The sequence below is a fragment of the Notolabrus celidotus genome, chromosome 6 (assembly GCF_009762535.1).
Source record: "Notolabrus celidotus isolate fNotCel1 chromosome 6, fNotCel1.pri, whole genome shotgun sequence".
Lineage (NCBI taxonomy): Eukaryota > Metazoa > Chordata > Actinopteri > Labriformes > Labridae > Notolabrus > Notolabrus celidotus.
The window spans coordinates 27,863,432-27,881,092 of record NC_048277.1 but is presented as its reverse complement, the minus strand read 5'-3'; the positions used below and the strand labels follow the sequence as shown (position 1 = coordinate 27,881,092).

General features: G+C 40.7%; 1 protein-coding gene across 1 annotated transcript in view; it reads right to left on the bottom strand.

Annotated features, from left to right (window-relative positions):
• Positions 1 to 17,661, bottom strand: part of tmem117 (transmembrane protein 117) — a 65,026-nt gene continuing 47,365 nt past the window's right edge. Inside the window, exons 5-8 of the mRNA XM_034684741.1 lie at positions 17,141 to 17,238; positions 12,871 to 13,030; positions 8,854 to 8,983; positions 1 to 4,151 (exon numbers count right to left, since the gene is read on the bottom strand). Coding sequence (XP_034540632.1) covers positions 3,466 to 4,151; positions 8,854 to 8,983; positions 12,871 to 13,030; positions 17,141 to 17,238 — 1,074 coding nt within the window. The 3' untranslated portion in view covers positions 1 to 3,465. The remainder of the gene's footprint in view (positions 4,152 to 8,853; positions 8,984 to 12,870; positions 13,031 to 17,140; positions 17,239 to 17,661) is intronic.

Genomic DNA, 17,661 nt, shown 5'->3' with positions numbered 1-17,661 from the left:
TAAGAAATGTATTAATTTATTGGAAACACAGGGTTAAACTGACGAACAATACACGGAGCAAACTAACAAGAGATTTACTCTCCTTTAATAAAGCACAAACACGCAGCAACTGAATGACAAGTCAGTCTTTGAACACAAGCAAATTAAAATGAACAAAGAAACCCTTAAATGTGACACAAACACAATAAATTACAAACATATTAGACCTCCTTTCCAGTCCAAAACGGTTCTGCCCTTTGGTGAGACACTCGTTTTCAATGTCCTTAGAGCTGTAATGTATAAAAAGATAATTACAGAACTCATCACTGCAAACAAATTATGCTAAATAAAGTGACCTCTTCACAGAATGGCCTCTGTCAAAAACAATTGTGGTAGCAAACACCTACGAAACAAGCAAGCCTCCAGTGCATACATGCATACACACTCATATACACACAACATGCACTATTAGGTATAAAACATCCTTTATACACACAAACGGAAACTTTTGTCTCCACAATGTAAAAACACACACAATCACACACACACACACACGCACACACACAGACAGGACTCCTGTAGGGACTCTAGAGTGGGACGCTGGATATTAAGTATTTACGGGTGAATTATAGTCATAAATAAATACATTTGTAAAAATATATTATGATTAACTGAACTTACCTTTAGACTGTATTTTAAGAGAAAAGAATATGATAGAATTTTCCATAATAATGCCATTATACTTCTTTTTTATTGTCTTTCTACAACCCCTAATTCCCAAAAAGTTGAGATGCTGTGTAAAATGTTGATTTTGAGGGTTTACAAATAATTCCACCCATTATTTTATTGTAATGCAAAGACATGTATCAAATGCTGAAACTTAAAAATTTGATTATTTCACAAATTATACGCTCTTTTTAAATTTCATGCCAGCAGCACGTTTCAGAAAAAGTTTGGACAGGGAAACAAAACACTGAATAATGTGTGAAAAAAACTACAAAACCTGGAGGAACATCTCAACTTATTAGGTTCGTAACATGACATGGAATAAAAAGGGTATTCCAGAGTGGCTGAGTAATTCAGAAGTAAAGATGAGAAGAGGTTCATGACTGTGAGAGACTGTGTGAGCAAATAGTTGAACAAATTCAAATAATGCTCCTCGGTATAACATTGACAAGAATTTGGAGATTTTATCATCTACCAATCCTAATATAACATAACATGATTCAGAGAATCTGGAGAAATATCTGCACAAAAGAGACAAGGCAAAAAACTAATACAGGATGGCTGTGATCTGTGGGCCCTCGGGTGGCACTATTTAAGAAAAGGACTTTACTCTGTAGTGGAAATCACTGCATGTGCACAAAATCACTTCCACTGTTCATCACTGCATTCACAAATGTAGGTTAAAACTGTACTGTGCAAACAGACACCAATAATGATTTTCAATGGTTAAATTTTTTTAAAATGGAGCGTCGCCTGCATGCTAGTTCAGGCTGACAACTCAAGCTGCGCTCATTCATAATGACACGTCATCATCCTCACTATCAGCTGATCTCAATATCCTCTCATTTGGCTGTCTATTTAAGCTGCAAGTCTCCCTGTCTATGCCTCTGCTTTGCAAGTGCTCCTGCTGTCCTGCTCAGTACTGTGTGCAAACTTTGTACCCACCTCCTCCCTGGCATCCACCTGCAGGCTCCGAGGGGGGGGGTTAGTCCTATCTCATTACCCCTAATGTCTGCATTTAAATAATCTACGAGGAGTAATGAGGTTCGGAGCCCATACGCCAAACACAATACTGTGTGCTGCAATAAACTTATCTCAAGTAAACGCGAGTTGTCTGACAGTTGTCTGACTGAAATGTCTTTTGTGGCAGAAATTTTTAAATGAGCATTTTTCAGTTTCAACATTTGACTTGTTGTCTTTCTATTCATTTGCATTAAATATAAATGATTTTGAAAACATCAAATTCTATTTTCCGGACATTTTACACAGAGTCCCAACTTTTTAGAATTGAGGTTACAATTAATTAATTTATATATTTTTTTAAGTTATAAATACATCAATTGATTATGACTCAACACTGGCATATCAGAGGCTACATTTCTTTGTATTCGAAACAGGTTGAATAAAAATCTGCAAGGACTGAGGTGTAGGGGTGAGTATTTTTCAAGACATTATTGTACATTACAGCCCATTATAATGCAGAGTGATGCATATAATATAATAGCTTCACTCTGTGTTTTATAGGTATATCTCTTTGAAAAGTAGCATATCATTTTGCAGTATTTGTTCAATATACTGAATTATTGGTACCTTTGGTAAGTACTCACTGATGTGAAAGACAATGATGTTAGTAATGCAGTAATATTTCAGTTAGTATCCGTGCTATGCAAAAAAATAACCAAAGGCTATCCTAGTTTTTGGCCCAAAACTCCAAATATCAGTTTTTAAAGAGACTGCCAAGCTTGTGAAAATATGCAAAAAGGCAGAGAAAACTTTCAAAGTCAGTGGAAAGATAAATGCTGCAGGTTTCAGTTGCATTCAAAATCATGTTTCTTTTAACAGTGGGATAACATTTTAAATAAATAAATAAATATTTTTTCATGCATTTCCCATGACATCAAAACTGCTTCTAAAACTTTTAAGGTTTATCTAGACATAAAGAAGCCCTGAGCTTTGGAGCAGGAGCCTCCCCTGCACTTCAATGGTATGTTTATGCCAAGGGCAAAAACCAACCGTCTGACTCTGTTGCTATTCAGTCCAGGTGCAGCAGCCACATAAGCAATCATGAGGTGGCTTGTTGGTTTGCTATTTGATCTCTTCTGATTTCATTATTATCTTTGCAACTAATATCAAGAGTGAGAATATGTAAAGGTCATCAGTGTACATTGATGTTTAAATTATGGCATTTCACAGGAGAGTTATGCATTAAAAATCAAGCAGGAGAGACATCAGAGGAGAAGAAATGAAAATGCATAACGTCCGAGGATCAAATGAGGTAACAATTGTCTGCATGATATGAAAGCATATATAAGACATTTATAGGATCAATGATGAGGACATCTTCCGTATCGTTGCCCATTGAGTATAGACAGTTCTGTATCCCAACTTATAAAATGTTAAGGCACTAGTGTCGCTGTAACACTGGTTAGATACAGTAAAATCCTTTGTGTCACAGCTGTAGAAAAACTCCCCTATATAGACACCGAAGTTTTGTAGTTTACCTTGAAAAAATTGAGATATGAAAATGCAAAATTCGAGCAAGCACCATGTCAATTAAAAGTTTGCATTCTGTTTGAAAAGATGTTTGTTATCAGAATTGGTGCCGTTGAAGCGGTTTTTGAAAAGATTGTTTTATAAAAATAGACTCAAACAAATACATCTGTAAGGATCAGGACTGACTCTGGGATCGCAAAACATCACTTTGTCCTATTTCTGATGCCCTTGATCTCGACATTTCCAACCAGCCTGCAATCTTTTGGTTCAAAGTTTCTGAAGTTCATCGGGTGAAGGAGAGAGCTTGTTGACATCAAAAGAAACAGCCGGTTCTTCCAGCGGAGCACTGTCGATCACAATGCTCGGATGTGTCTCTTGGGTTTCCATAGAAATAGTAGAGTTTGTAGAGGGCGTCGCTCCAAAGTGCGGCCCGTCCACCGATAGAAGCATGGGATTCCCTGCTCGTTTCAGGATGTCACTCATTGTAACATGCATCTCTTCTGGCGTCACCCCCATCTCCTTGCTGTACTCAGACGGCGACTTTCTCTTTATCCTTTCGTACGACTTGTCCGGGTTTTCTGTGAAGGTCTCGCTGTCCTGAAACCGCCCGAACAACCAGATGAAGAACCCAAAGAGGACGAACGCAGCCAGGCTCGGGATGAAGGCGAGGCACTTGATGTCCAGGCTGGACCCAACGTAGCGGCTGTGGAGAAACATGTCCCGCTCCACGTAGGTCAGGTTGGTGTCGGGGTTGATGTTGGTGGAGCGCCACTCGTAGGTGAGCGTGCTGTGGTTGAACAGGCTGAGTGTTTCTGGCTCCTCAACTGTGAAGATCTGCTCCCCTGGCCCAACATACTGACCGTACTCATAGGGCTTGTAGAAGATCTGGTTCTTCCACATGTTGAGGTCCAAAATCAGCACGAGGAAGATGATGCCATAGTTAAACCACTTCCCTGTGAAGAGACATTTAACCTCATTTAGAAAACAAACTAGACTGTTGACAGATAAGCAAATACAGTACTGGTCCCTGACACTGCCTAGAATGTGATACTGGCTATGAACCAACCCAATACTTCAACCAATAAGCACCCTGATTTTTTGGTATGAACCATTGACCTTATATAAACTGGCTGAGCAATTCCACTTCCTCTTATGGTGTAAAAGTGAAGTCAGAATACCCCGCCTGTGATTGGAGTTGACATATTGCACAGTGCACAGTTGATCTCATTTTGGACCCAGAGTCTGCACAGTAGAGATCTGATGGTGGAGCAAACATCCTTCAGATATACACTGTCCACAACAGATCAGATTTAATGTCAATTTGAAGCAGACACTCAGGGTTATGGAGAGTTCACTGACTCTTGTGTTGTCTTTTTTTCTGTCCCTGCTCTTCACTGCTAATCTGGTTCATACAGCACTGCAGGAGCCTCATGTCAATCATGGCGCAACAACCAATTTTAAAAGCATCAAATAACTAATTAAAAACCACACTCAGGCATAAGTCATTATGATAAGAGCTAATTATAATGACAGAAGCCTTGTGTAAGAAAAAAATGGTGTGTATTTTGATCTTACAGTTTGACCCATGTCCCATCTGTTAACATGGAGGAGTTGGGCTTTATGACCTTTACTGCAGCCGGTCAGTAGAGGAAGCTTTAAATGTTTTGGTTTCACTTTTTGGGAGCTGTCATGTTGTTCATCTCTTTATACGGCCAATGGGTACGGTTACATGATGTTTTTTAATTCTGAATTAATAATTCAGAATTTAATAATTCTGAATTAAAGTTTTCTCCTTCGTGTTTACATGGAAATAGTAATTCCGAATTGAGGTTTACATGGAAAACACGTTTAATTTTTTTATTTAATTCCTCTTAACGTCTGGGGGTTGGGAAGGGTTCTGGTTGGACAGGGGCGGGCGTGACGTATTTACGTTTACCGGAAGAAAACAGACTCCAGTTCCTGCTTCTTTCATTTTCGGTTACAACATGGAAGACCACACAATAAGTTCAAATTTCGCTTTGATTTTGACTATAGTTGTTAAAAAGCAGCTCGACACAAACGTACTGCTTCACTTTCGAGATAGACGACCGGAGAAGGGAGGCGGAAGATCGGACTGTGGCGATTCAAAGCCGGTTAGTGCAACGGCTGCTCTACCTCAGCCTGAGATATGAGCCTGCCAGCACGGAGCATGTGCGTCATCGCGACAGGACAAGGGAACGAGCATGCGCAGAATGACCGGAATTAATTTAAAGCGGAATGAACGTATACATGATAGAGGAATTATTCAATTCGGATTTAAAATCAGAATAAACCAGCTACTTACATCGGATTTAAGTTTAATTATCATCAATTATCATTTTCATTCGGAATTAGGTGATTACATGGTAATTTTAAATCTTTTTAAAGAGGATTTAATCTTAATTCGGAATTAAAGAGGAATTAAAAGTCTCATGTAAACGTAGCCAATGAGAGGGGAGAACAGGGTTGGTTGTCACACTCGTTATATCTCGCCACCAGGGGGCACTGTCTCTCAAATTGGGGTATGGACATTTCCAGAATTAGGATCAGAGCTCACCTACATAGTCTTCTCTGGAGTAAGACAGCTGAGCTTGAGGTGAGAGGACTTTTTGTGTTTTTCATGTCAAATTGTAAATATTCAGCTCCTCAGTATTTTTCTTCTAGGCTTTTAAACAATGGGTTTATAACAAAACAAGTGTTACCCTTACAAAGTGTGAGGGGAAAGCTATAGTTGGTTGTTAGCCTTGATGCTAGCAAAAAATTCCAGTTGGGGTTGGTTGTCACATTCTCTTAAGGGTTGGTTGTCACATGTAACAACCAACCCCTATGTTAGCAAAATTAGTTGGAGTGCGCAGACCCTACATTTGCCATCACTGTAACTCAGACAGTGACTGCATGTAGCCTAGTTGAGTAGGCCATTATTGTTAGGCCTATTTGTTTTGTTCTTTATGTTGTTATATAGGCTGGCCTAAAGATGTGTTTCCTGTTCATGTTCCTTGATCATATTATTATTTAAACTTTCAAATTTAGTTCTGCCTTCTTGCCTTTTAAAAAATATTTTTCCCATAGAAATACCATTGTGACAACCAACCCCATAGTGTGTGACAACCAACACCATTGTGTGTGACAACCATCCCCGTGATGGGGTTGGTCGTCACAATGTGTCAGAGTGTCTTTGATAGTTAATTGCTTCTTTGTAACAATGAGTTGGAAAATAAGAGGGATACACATTTCAAGCCAACACCTTAAGCTTCAATTTAATGTAGGAATGACTATTGAAAGATGTTTTGATGATGAGCAATCATCAAAACAGTAAAAAGTGTGACAACCAACCCCGTTCTCCCCTATAAACCATACAAACACCATAATGGGTTTCAGGTAATTTATCATGTGACAAGTAAAAACAACATAACTGGATTACTAGCAGAGCAACATTTTAGTTAGAGCGGCCAAAATGTCAGCAATTTGTATTTTTATTAATATGTCTATTTTTTTTTTATCACCATGTTATCAGTGGAGGGGCCTTGATTTAGGTCAATACTCAATTCTGGATATCATAGTGGGTTCTTGGAAGGGAAAATGATAAGAAAGCATCATCTACACTGTACAGATAATTTAACAGACAGGCCAACAGATGTACATTGAAAGTCCTCACTAAACAACATTTAGAGGACACATCCAGGCAGATGAATATTCTGTCACGTTCAAATATCAGCAATCCCCGTTTCTTTGCATGCAGCTCATGTATTGAGACAGATAGCTCCATTTGCAGGTGCTACTTCCTTTATAGTATCGTCTAACAAGATCACTACATTACCATGAGACAACCATCTCCCCAGGTTGACTGATCGCGGGCAGATGTCTCTGAGGGTGTACGTGACACCGCTCCCTTCCTCCACCAGAGATATGCTGTTAATAAGCTTTTAGTTAAACCAATCACGTCGTGCTGGAGCCATTCCCATAATGCTTAATGGATATGCAATGCATTAGGGTTAACAACCTTTTGCGAATCACTGAGCGTTTGAACTGCTTAACATTTAGCACAGGAACATTGGTTTTGCCTTCTCTTTATGGTTGTGAGTTGCCGTGTGCACGCAAGCAGAACAAAATGGAGAAACATGGAGGACAGTCTGAACTGGGAAATATACTCGCTCATGGAGTATATTAAGGCCGAGATGTGAAAGATGATGAGATGTGCGTCTTGCACGACAGAGAGGAACAAAAGGAACGGGGAACAGTGGAGCTACCTGCATCAGCTACACATGTATTATGAATGTTTGTTGTGGTTTAACCATCAAAGTGTTTCCCACATGGAGGGAAATGGAAAACTAGAGCAAAAGGAGGCATGTTTGAAAAACACAAGTCAGAAATAGGTCAAAGATATGTCTTCCTTGTGGACACTTTTTTAAGAGCCATGCTGTGTGAAATGCTAGAGATGCCTGTCTTATTTTCTGTCTCCTAATATATCATGTTTTGCCATCTTAAAGGTACAGTGCGTAGAATTTAGGTGCGTTTATAAGATAAGATAATATTCATAAGTATGTTTAAATTAGTGTATAATCCTCAGAGTATGAATCTCATTTTGTTTTTGCAACTTTGATTGGGTCCTTCATCATTAAATAAGGATCCGGCCTCTTTCTATGGAGGCTGCATATTGCACCGCCATGTTTCTACAGCAACACAGAACAGAGAAATCATACGCCATGTGCATTTTTTGCGCCTGTTGTAGGAGTAAGAAGAAGACAGCGTTTTTTGTTGTCTGAATGTTTGTAGTTGTAAAAAACTTGACAAACAGGTGGGGCAATATCATTAAATATTCTCATTTCTTCACGCTCTACCTTTAATATGCCCATTAGTTTGTTGGTCTTGCACATATCTTTGGCAAAATAGCTCCACAGCGCCCCCCTTGATATTTAAAAAATTAGGGGCCCCATAAAGGTTACTTTCACCGTTTAAAAATTGGTATGCATATTAACCATGTCAACACCATAGACTGTAAATAAAAATGGACAGCGTTGCTCCGCCTCTTCCCATTGTGCGGTTCTGAAGCCAAAAAATCCCTCTCCTGGGTGCCGCCATTGTGCAGCCAGAGCCTGTGAAGCCACTGTAATAAGCTCCGCCCTACAGCGTAACGTCACAAGACGCTGTGTGTCCTTTGAAGTTTCACTCTACGGAGGCTGTGAATCAAAGGAAACCCGGAAGTAAAACCCTGTTTTTCAACCTCTAATAACTAACGAAAAATAAACTTTTCAGAAAAAAGAGGACTTGGACACAAAACATTCAAATACTAACTACATATCACCACAGCATACCGATGTGAGAAACATTCGTACGACGTGTATTTATTTTTTAAAATTTGACTGCTCCTCCATTCAAATGAATGGGGGAGACGGATTTTTTGACCTTGATGATAAGATATTACTTTATTGATCCCCCGGGGGGGAATCATTACACCCCTAATATTATCCCATATTTTTAGCGATTACTAGGGTTCATATTTTCTTTTCTGCCATCTTATCTGGTTATGAATATAGGTAATGGGTGGAGAATGAGTTATACAGCAGGGTGCACTCCTTCTGAAACAATGAGATGCCCTTGCTCTTTGTATGCAGCAGCTGTTCCAGGGTCATTCTGTACCTGTGATGTGGATGTGGTATTCCTCTTTAAAGATTGACTTGCAGACTGGAAGCTTAACCTTTACATGCGTCGTTGACATTCCTGGTAGATTCATATCCAGGTCACCCATGAAGTGAGGGAACTCCCAGTCCTGAAACACACACACACACACACACACACACACACACACACACACACACACACACACACACACACACACACACACACACACACACACACACACACACACATTTAAATGTAGTGTCTTCCTGTCATAATGTAGCCTCAGCTGTAGAAAATTGAACAAATTTCAGCGACACATCAGCATGACAAATGTCAACCATGTATCGTGCTGTACTGGATGTCGGACACTTCACTGAATTTTCTCATTTGAGCTGATATCAATTCTCTGCGGAGGCTCTGCATGCACTGAGTGCAGGTCAAACACAGCGACAGACTTCAGATGACAGGGTGTGTTTGCAGGCCTTGGGAGTGTACTAATGCTTAAACACGTCAAATCAAATCAACAGGCACCCAAAGTGACATTTACAAGCTGACCAAGCCCTTTTCTGTCATTGCGCTCCTTTTGCTCGTATGTTGTTGTATTTGGTGCGTGGTGACTTTCTGCAAATAGCAGGGACAACTCTTAATGAGGTGGACATGCCAAAAATGTAAGAAATTAAATGAAGGCGAAACATTTTATGGTTGGCAAGAAAAATTCATTTACATATTTCTCCCTCATTTGAAAATCCGAGCCCTTCAAAAAGTGAACTTTTCACAGGGGAAGAAAAAAAAGCACCATGCTCAGTTGTTTGATTTGTTTTTCTCTTATAAATGCTTCAACATTCATGGTTTTAAAAAATGGTATGTGTAGGTAAAGAGGTAGAATACTTTTTTACAAACATCTCTCGTCTTAAATTGCTTCTAAAATACAGCCTCGCAACTTCTCTTGAACCTTTTAGCAACATTATAAATTAAAGAATGATTTTACACCATCTTATGAAAAGAGCTGGCACTGTGATTGGAACCAGGTTGGACTCACTGGGGGCTGTGCTGGAGAGAAGCTAGAGGCCATTCTAAATTACACAGATCATCCACTTCACAACTTCTTTGTGGACCAGAGAAACAGCGGCAGTGGACGGCTCATCTCTCTGCGCTGCAGGACTGAGAGATACAGAAAATCATTCATCCCTGCAGTCATTAGACTTCATAGCTCTCTAGCCAATAGGAGATGAGCTGACAGACACCTGAATTTCCCCTTTGGGGGATGAATAAAGTACATTCTATTCTATTCTATTCTATTCTATTCAATAGCTCAGTCCATAGGGGCTTGGCTTGGCAACCGGAGGGTCGCCGGTCCGAGTCCCAACATGGACAACGTTTGGCAAGTGGACTGAGCGGCTGGAGAGGCGCTGGTTCACTTGCCTGGGCACTGCCGAGGTGCCCTTGAGCAAGTCACCGAACCCCCAACTGCTCGGGGTGCACTGGTTGATGGCAGCATCCTCACTCTGACATCTCTCACTAAGTGCATGTCCACTGCATGTTTGTGCATTAAATTGTATATATATATAAACACCAAACTGTGTGTGAAGCATGACCAAAAATATAACATGAGTGGAAAAAATGAATTTCCCCCCTGGGGATTAATAAAGTATGTTTCTTCTTCTTTCTTCTTCTTCTATTCTATTCTATTCTATTCTATTCTATTCTATTCTATGAGGGGAATATTTCCCTTCATTAAAACAGAAAGTGTGTATTTTTGGACACTAATAACATAACTGTCTGTTTTACAGTAAACAACATACAGTATTAACTTCTTTGGCTACTCTCAGATCGTAGCAAGCATCTTTTTACGTAGTTAATACATGTACTCCAACACCTGTAATTAGTCACTTAATATAATCAAAGCATGTAATTAAGATGGCACACACAGAGACGGGTGACGAAGGTAAATTAAAATGTTTTAAAACTGTTTCTTTCCGCTGAGCCGACTTAATCATCTTGCAAATGAGCTTTTGTCATCTCTATTTCAGGAGAAAGAAAGAAAAAAACAAGGCACACAATTTCAGCTATTTCATTTTTAGATTAGCTACATTTCCCCTCAGTTCCCTATTATTTGCACTCACTGCATCACATTACAGCATGTCTGCATGCACTATATCCTCATGTGATCTGGAGTCTTCCATGCCAATATCTGTGAACAGCATAACAGCTCGGTGATGGCCCCCTGGATATTAATTAAGTGCTCCACTCCTCTTCCATAGAGGCAGTCTCTGTTGCTAGAGCACTAACAGGCATGACATTCTAAGCCATGCACCTCCCTTAGACGAAATAATGAGTCTCTATAACATAAGAGCAGTAAACAGGCAGGGTGTCTCAGCATATCATCCCTGCATGTAAATGTGTATGCATATGCACAAAGGACACAGAAGTCTGACATTCTGAGAGAAAACCAAGCAATTACACACAAAACTCTGAGAAAAAGTAAAACCCAGCTTGAAGGCAAATCCAGACAGGTCATTAATTGGGGCATTAATTAGTTTGTGAACAACAACACCCATCTTTTCTCATGAAGGCCAGGGATTAACTGTGGCACCCTGTGCTCCAAACATGGAAGTGGATGAAGCTGTTGGGCCAGACCGAGGAGGATGAAATTTTATTGACTGGTGGAATGGAGCAACGGACACCAGTGCCCCCGCCATGTTACGACGCAGCCATAAATAACATGTAGTAAACGTGCTTTGCTGTACAGTGTGCAGAAAATGAGAAGGGCCCGCCGTAAACAGATCTATGCGAGTGGTGGGGATGATATACCGCTGAGTTAAACGGGTGAGGAAGCCGCGGGTTCAGACCGGCACAGTGAGTTAAACGGAGATGTCAAAATAGGGAGCGTGCCCTTCATGTCACATCAGGTCTGTGGCTTCTGCAGAAAGCCGGTGAAAATAAGCCGGTCTCAGCAAGACACGGGCATGTTTGCGAGGGGAGCGCTCACACTGAGCTGTTTCTATATATCTGCATAATCACAATAATTGGGTAAATGAATGAGAAAAACAGCACAGAGTGAAGTAATTACCAGCCCGAGCAGCTGGAGGCCCCGCTTACAATAATAAATTGTTTCAATAAGAAAGACTAGGAATCACTTTTAGTGCTGCTGTTGTCCTAATATATACGACCATGGTTAATATAGTGGTTTCTTTGCCAGGTTCTTGTGGACTGCTGCATTTGTAACACTAGGCGATGCAATTTGAAGCTTGTTGTAATTAGCATTGTGAACACACTAGAAACATATATTGAGGATTACACCAAATATTAGGTTTGCAGCGTGTCCTCTAATACCCACAAACAAAATACGCTCGTTAGGCATTTGGAGGAGCCGTGTTGAATAAGGCTCTGAGTCAAACCACATACATGATTGGCCTGTGGTTCTGGCTTCTGGCTCGTGGTGTTAAAAATAAAAAATGAGAAGAAAAAAAAAAAAACGCCTTCTCCAACTCTCTTCCACTCAGTTGTGTGTTTTCTTGCCCAGACAAATACATTTGCATATTCATGAGCCACTGACACAGGCTTTATTGATGCTCATTCTCCTGTGGGAAGGAGGACATTGGGTGGGAAAAAAAAAGAGGAGGTGGGGGGGTGGGAGGAAAAAGTGGGAAAAACTCTCAAAAATATCTAGTGAGTCATCATTAAAGAAAATAAAGTAAGCTCACAGGGGAGAGAGGGATGATGGGGGGAGTTCATGGTTGAGGTCTGGGAAAAACAAAGGATACAGGTACTAAAAAAAGATATAAAGGAATAAACAACAGTTTGTTCTAAGTATATGTTTGTGGGTGTGTGTGTGTGTGTGTGTGTCCGAATGTTTGTGTCCATGCCAGCTGACAGCGATCCAACACCCCAGTCTTGCTGCTCTGTGCCGCAGTGCCCCATTGATGAATAAAGAGGGAGGGGGATAAGGAAAGGGAGCTGGCATGATGGGTAGCAGAAGAAGCCAAGAGGCGTCCCAGCTCCCTGGTTTTAATTGGCCACATGGGAGCGGCCTACCTGCATGACAATGAGAAGGTCGAAGACCAAAATGAAGGAGGCCAGGAAGGCTCGGGAGACCTCGTCGCTCGGCAGGAAGCCCCGGTTCAGGTTGTCCCAGCTGATCCAGTCCGTACTGATGACCAGAACCACCACTGATGTCAGGGTGATGAGAACCGTCCTGCAGGGAGGGGACAGGAAGGAAGGAGAGAGAGAGAGAGAGATAGAGGGCAGGAGAGGAGAGGGAAGGATTGGCAAAAATAGGGAAGGAGAGGGATTTGACAGAAAATAGAGGAAGAGAGATGGATGGATAGATAGGCAGAGATGGAGCACTTGATTATTCCCTGGGGGGGGATAGATTGTTGTTGCAGCAATAACATGAAAATTACAGGGCACACTATCCAGATATTTCAAGTCACTCTGAACAATAAAAGACACCAGACATTGTTTTCCAGTACAAGGTACAAGGTTGATAGTTATAGTGATAACGGTGATCATGTAGTCACATGTTGAATGATTAAGATGATGGAATAAGATAATAGTACAAATATTACAATGTAAATATAGATTCACATTAAATCAGACCAATACGAAAATATGTGTAATCATGAGGTAAATGCATAGACTGTATAAAATATGGACGTAGTATCCGTGACATCACCCATCTGTTTTCGAGGCCAATCAGCAGCGGCGGCCATATTGTTACGTAAAGAGGCGGGCTTTGAGCCTCCTAGCCAACAGCTACAGTGTTCCCGCCTGTCAATCAAGTCAGCTGTGCCTCTCATTGGAAGACTTGTAATCTGAATATCTTCGAAATTGCCGCGTTGGAAAAAAAATCACCCCCCCGTACAGTGTGTGTCGGTCGAGAAATGATTTATCCAGACTACACTCGTCTTTTGTACCAGGCTGTAAACATGTTTATTTCTGCTGTAAAGATTGGCTTTTTTGAATTGGTGTGTATGTGGTTTGTGGTACTTCAGGAGCCAGCCTCAAGTGGATCCTTGATGAACTGCAGTTTTTAACACTTCCGCATTGGACTCAGAATTTTAGACCGGAGGTTGCCGCTTGGGTATATGTAGCTACTATATACATACAGAATAAAACAAGAATAACAACTTGAAATATTTGTAAATATAAATACAAAAATAAACATACAAATACATAGATTTATACTGGGGGCATAGCAGTTTGCAACAGAATTACAAGCTGGTTAAACAAACTATTAATATCTTAAAAATTGAAGGTCAGAAATACCGCTCATATGTTGTGTCTGAGCTTTAGCGCAGCAGCAACCACTAGCTGTAGCTTAATAGCAGTTGCCATAAGTCTGCAATGCCAATTTACCCAGATGTAGTATGTACAGTATGCAGACTGTGTTTAATTGGCATTTTACCACTCCACCAGCAATGCATAACCAGCACAGACATGTGGACGATGACCTGCGAGGAGGACCCATTGCTAACTGTCAACCTGCAGACTCTGTGATCACATGTTTAGCTGTTGTGCTCGATTTTGACTGTAATCTGACTGTCTTATCTTTAGACTGCTCAGTAGGTCAGATTTTACATTTTTTTGATGAAACAAAATGTATCACTTAGGAACATCTCTCATAAAGATACACATATCAGTAGACTGTTATGGATGTATTTGAATGCAATTATATAGCAGGTAGATACAGCTGTAGTATACAAATGTACAGGTAGATACATAAACATTATATCTAATAAAAGTATGTGGTATTCTAAACAAATACAAATGTACATATATTTACTATATTCAAGTATCAAAGCATGAAGGTACAAGAGGCAGAGTGATCTGTGAAAACAATAATAAGAACAGTTTGATAATTATATCAGGAAATAAGGAAAACTAAAGGAAAGATGAGGAAGGTAAATGGTAGGTTTTAAGATGAGAGGAGGGAGGAGGAGGAAAAGGAATCACAGGAGATAGGAGATGAGGAAGAATTTATAGAGGTAGAGAGGAAGAATGAGCAGGAGGTGAAAGGATGGATACAATTAAGGATGGGGGAAAAGTATTAAAGGAAAGAGAATTAGGAAAAGGAGGGAACAGGTAAAAAGAGAGGGAGAATAGAGGAAAGGTAAAGAGAGGAAATAGGAGAGGAGAAAGGAAAGGAAATAAGATTTTGTGTGTGAGCGAGGAGGGAGAGAGGAAAGAAAGTAGGAATAAGGAAGGAGAGAACAGATAGAAAGACAGTAGGGAAGGTAGTAATGAGAAGAAAACAAAGTGAGTGAAAAGTAAATGGAGAGATAGAGAGAGGAGATGAAAAGAGAGGAGAGATGGAAGATAAGATGGAAGGAAATATGAAAGGGAAAGGAGAGGAAAATGGACAGAGGGCAGGAATAAGTTAAGCAAGATAAGAGAGGAAAGACAAAGAAAGAGAGAATATAAGAAGAAAAGAGGGGGGAGGGAAAGCGATACATTGAAAGAGGACAGGGGAGGGATGGAGGGAGGGCTCAGGTGAGTAAAGGATGGAAAAAAGGATGAAAAAGCGGGGGAAGGGAGGAGAGGAGATGTGGGGGGAAGAAAAGCAAGGAGAAAGAGGAAAGAAAGGAAGGAGGAAGAAAAAGCAAGAGAAGAGGACACAAGTAGAGGAGGAAAGGGAATGAAGAAGACGAGAGAGCAAAGGATGAAGGACAGGAAAGGAGGAAGTAAATTTGGTACATTACCAAAGTAAAAGCCCTTGAGAAAACAAATAAATCAGATGTTTCTGTAGCGTCACGTCAGACTACATGAGCTGCACAGTTTATATTGTGTATCTTGGAAGACAAAACAGCTTCGCTTCTTCACCCACGTGAAATGAAAGAAAGAATAAATCAAGTGCTGTTCACTTTCTCCTTTTCATGGACTCAATAATGTATTGAACAACAATTTTACCTGGATTTGAAAAATGGCAGCAGATAAAACTTCCTGGAAGATAAATGCTCACAGAGATATACTGTTTGTAGATGCTGATACAATGCAATTCAAACCATACTGTGAACATATTTCCATAAATTTACATATCTAACATATCATATTTTTTTTCACCTGGATGCAGTGATTGCTTTTCCCTGCATTTTCCCCCTATCTGAATCGTGTTCTCTTCCACATTACTGTAATTCTGCATTCAGTGTTTACTGGAAGAAGAAAAAATCCTCAGCCATCTGAAGCGAGGCACAACGACAAAGGCTAGTATTATTCTCCTCTGTCTATTTCGTCTCAATGTCACCCACTGGTTACTGTGCTGTTGTGTGCCTTCTCACTCCACACATCAGCTGGCTGCATTGCAGATACCGACTGCCAGCTTGGATCCCATTCCAGCAGTAAGAGGGATACATTTTGTGGGGTTTTATTATTCCACAGCGGGATTCTTTTCCTCAGCATGGCCGACTTCTTGGCACAGAGTTTTACAATTTGCCACGAACCTTCAGCCACTATTGACGAAACACATCCAGCAACACTTTAACAATCATACTTCAAGCTTTGAATTTTAAACGCTTGCTTGTCAAATCTGGCATTGATTGTGACAGTGCGAGTCAAGGCGTCGGTCAATAAAATGAAAGGCTGCAGAAGAAGTTGCGCGGTAATTCGGCTGCTTGCATTCTAGTCGCAGGTGAATCAATCCTGCAAAAAGGAATTTTCTAATGTCTTTGAAGTCAGAGATGTCAGTGTCTTTAGCTCTCAGCTTACATATCAAACAGAAGTCAAACAGCGTCAGCCGTATCCTCCTCTTCACATGTCCTTCACCTCTCACTGTGACCCTAAACCGAGCCACAAGAGAGGCGTTTGTATGCTATATTTGACTGACAGCGCTGAGACACTTTGGTGAATGAATGCCGCTGGGACCATCCGCTGGTGGTGTAACACATCTAAACAGGGAAACGCTTCTACCCGGCCCTCTTGTAATGGCCGTATCAGACATGGTGTGCAGCGTTTGTTTAGCACTTATTTAAGGGTCACAGCTTGTGGTACGAGAAGTAAAAGGCAAGGCCGTGGTATACCCCGCGACCTTGCTGTGTCCATTGATTTTTCACCCTGTTCCTCTAATTAAAGGTGCTGACACTGAGTGAGGGAAGATTAACACGGCTATTGACTGCGTGTTGCCCTGCAACGAGGCTGGAGAGACTACATATGTATGCACAACACACACACACACACACACACACACACACACACACACACATCTTCAGAGCCTTGAAGGAATATAAGATGCATTAGCAAAGTTAGTGGGAGAAGAAATTGGAAATCTTGCACATTCAGGCAAAGATAGACGAGAGAGGAGTCAACATACCAGAAGAGAACGATCCTGTTGTTGCCTTGTTTCCAGAACCTTCTGGCTGCTTTGCCCCAGTCTGGGTAGTGCTGATCCTGGAGCATCATGTCTGTCACCTGCAGACAGAAAAAAAGTGCATGTAAGATTATTTTTGTAAAAAAATACATTTACTCATTAAGATTCAAAGGGCTTACAGTGAGGTTTAGCTTAGCTTAGAGTGTGAGGGGACATAAGGAATCAGGGCACGCATCATGCCTGGCCGTCCAAAAGTAACCGTGTGTATTATTCCTACTGACACCTCCTAAGCTCACTAATTAATAAGTATCAACCAAGCGGCAACCTCTGGTCTCAAACTATGAAGCCAATGCAGAAGTGTTATAAACTGCAATTCATCAAGAATCCGCTTGAGGCTGGCTGAAGAAAGACTGGAAAAACCACATAGACACCAATTCAAAAAAGACGATCTTTGCATCATTAATTAACACGTTTACAGCCTGGTTCAAAAAACAGCTTGGCTCTACGTAGATCGGCACACACTG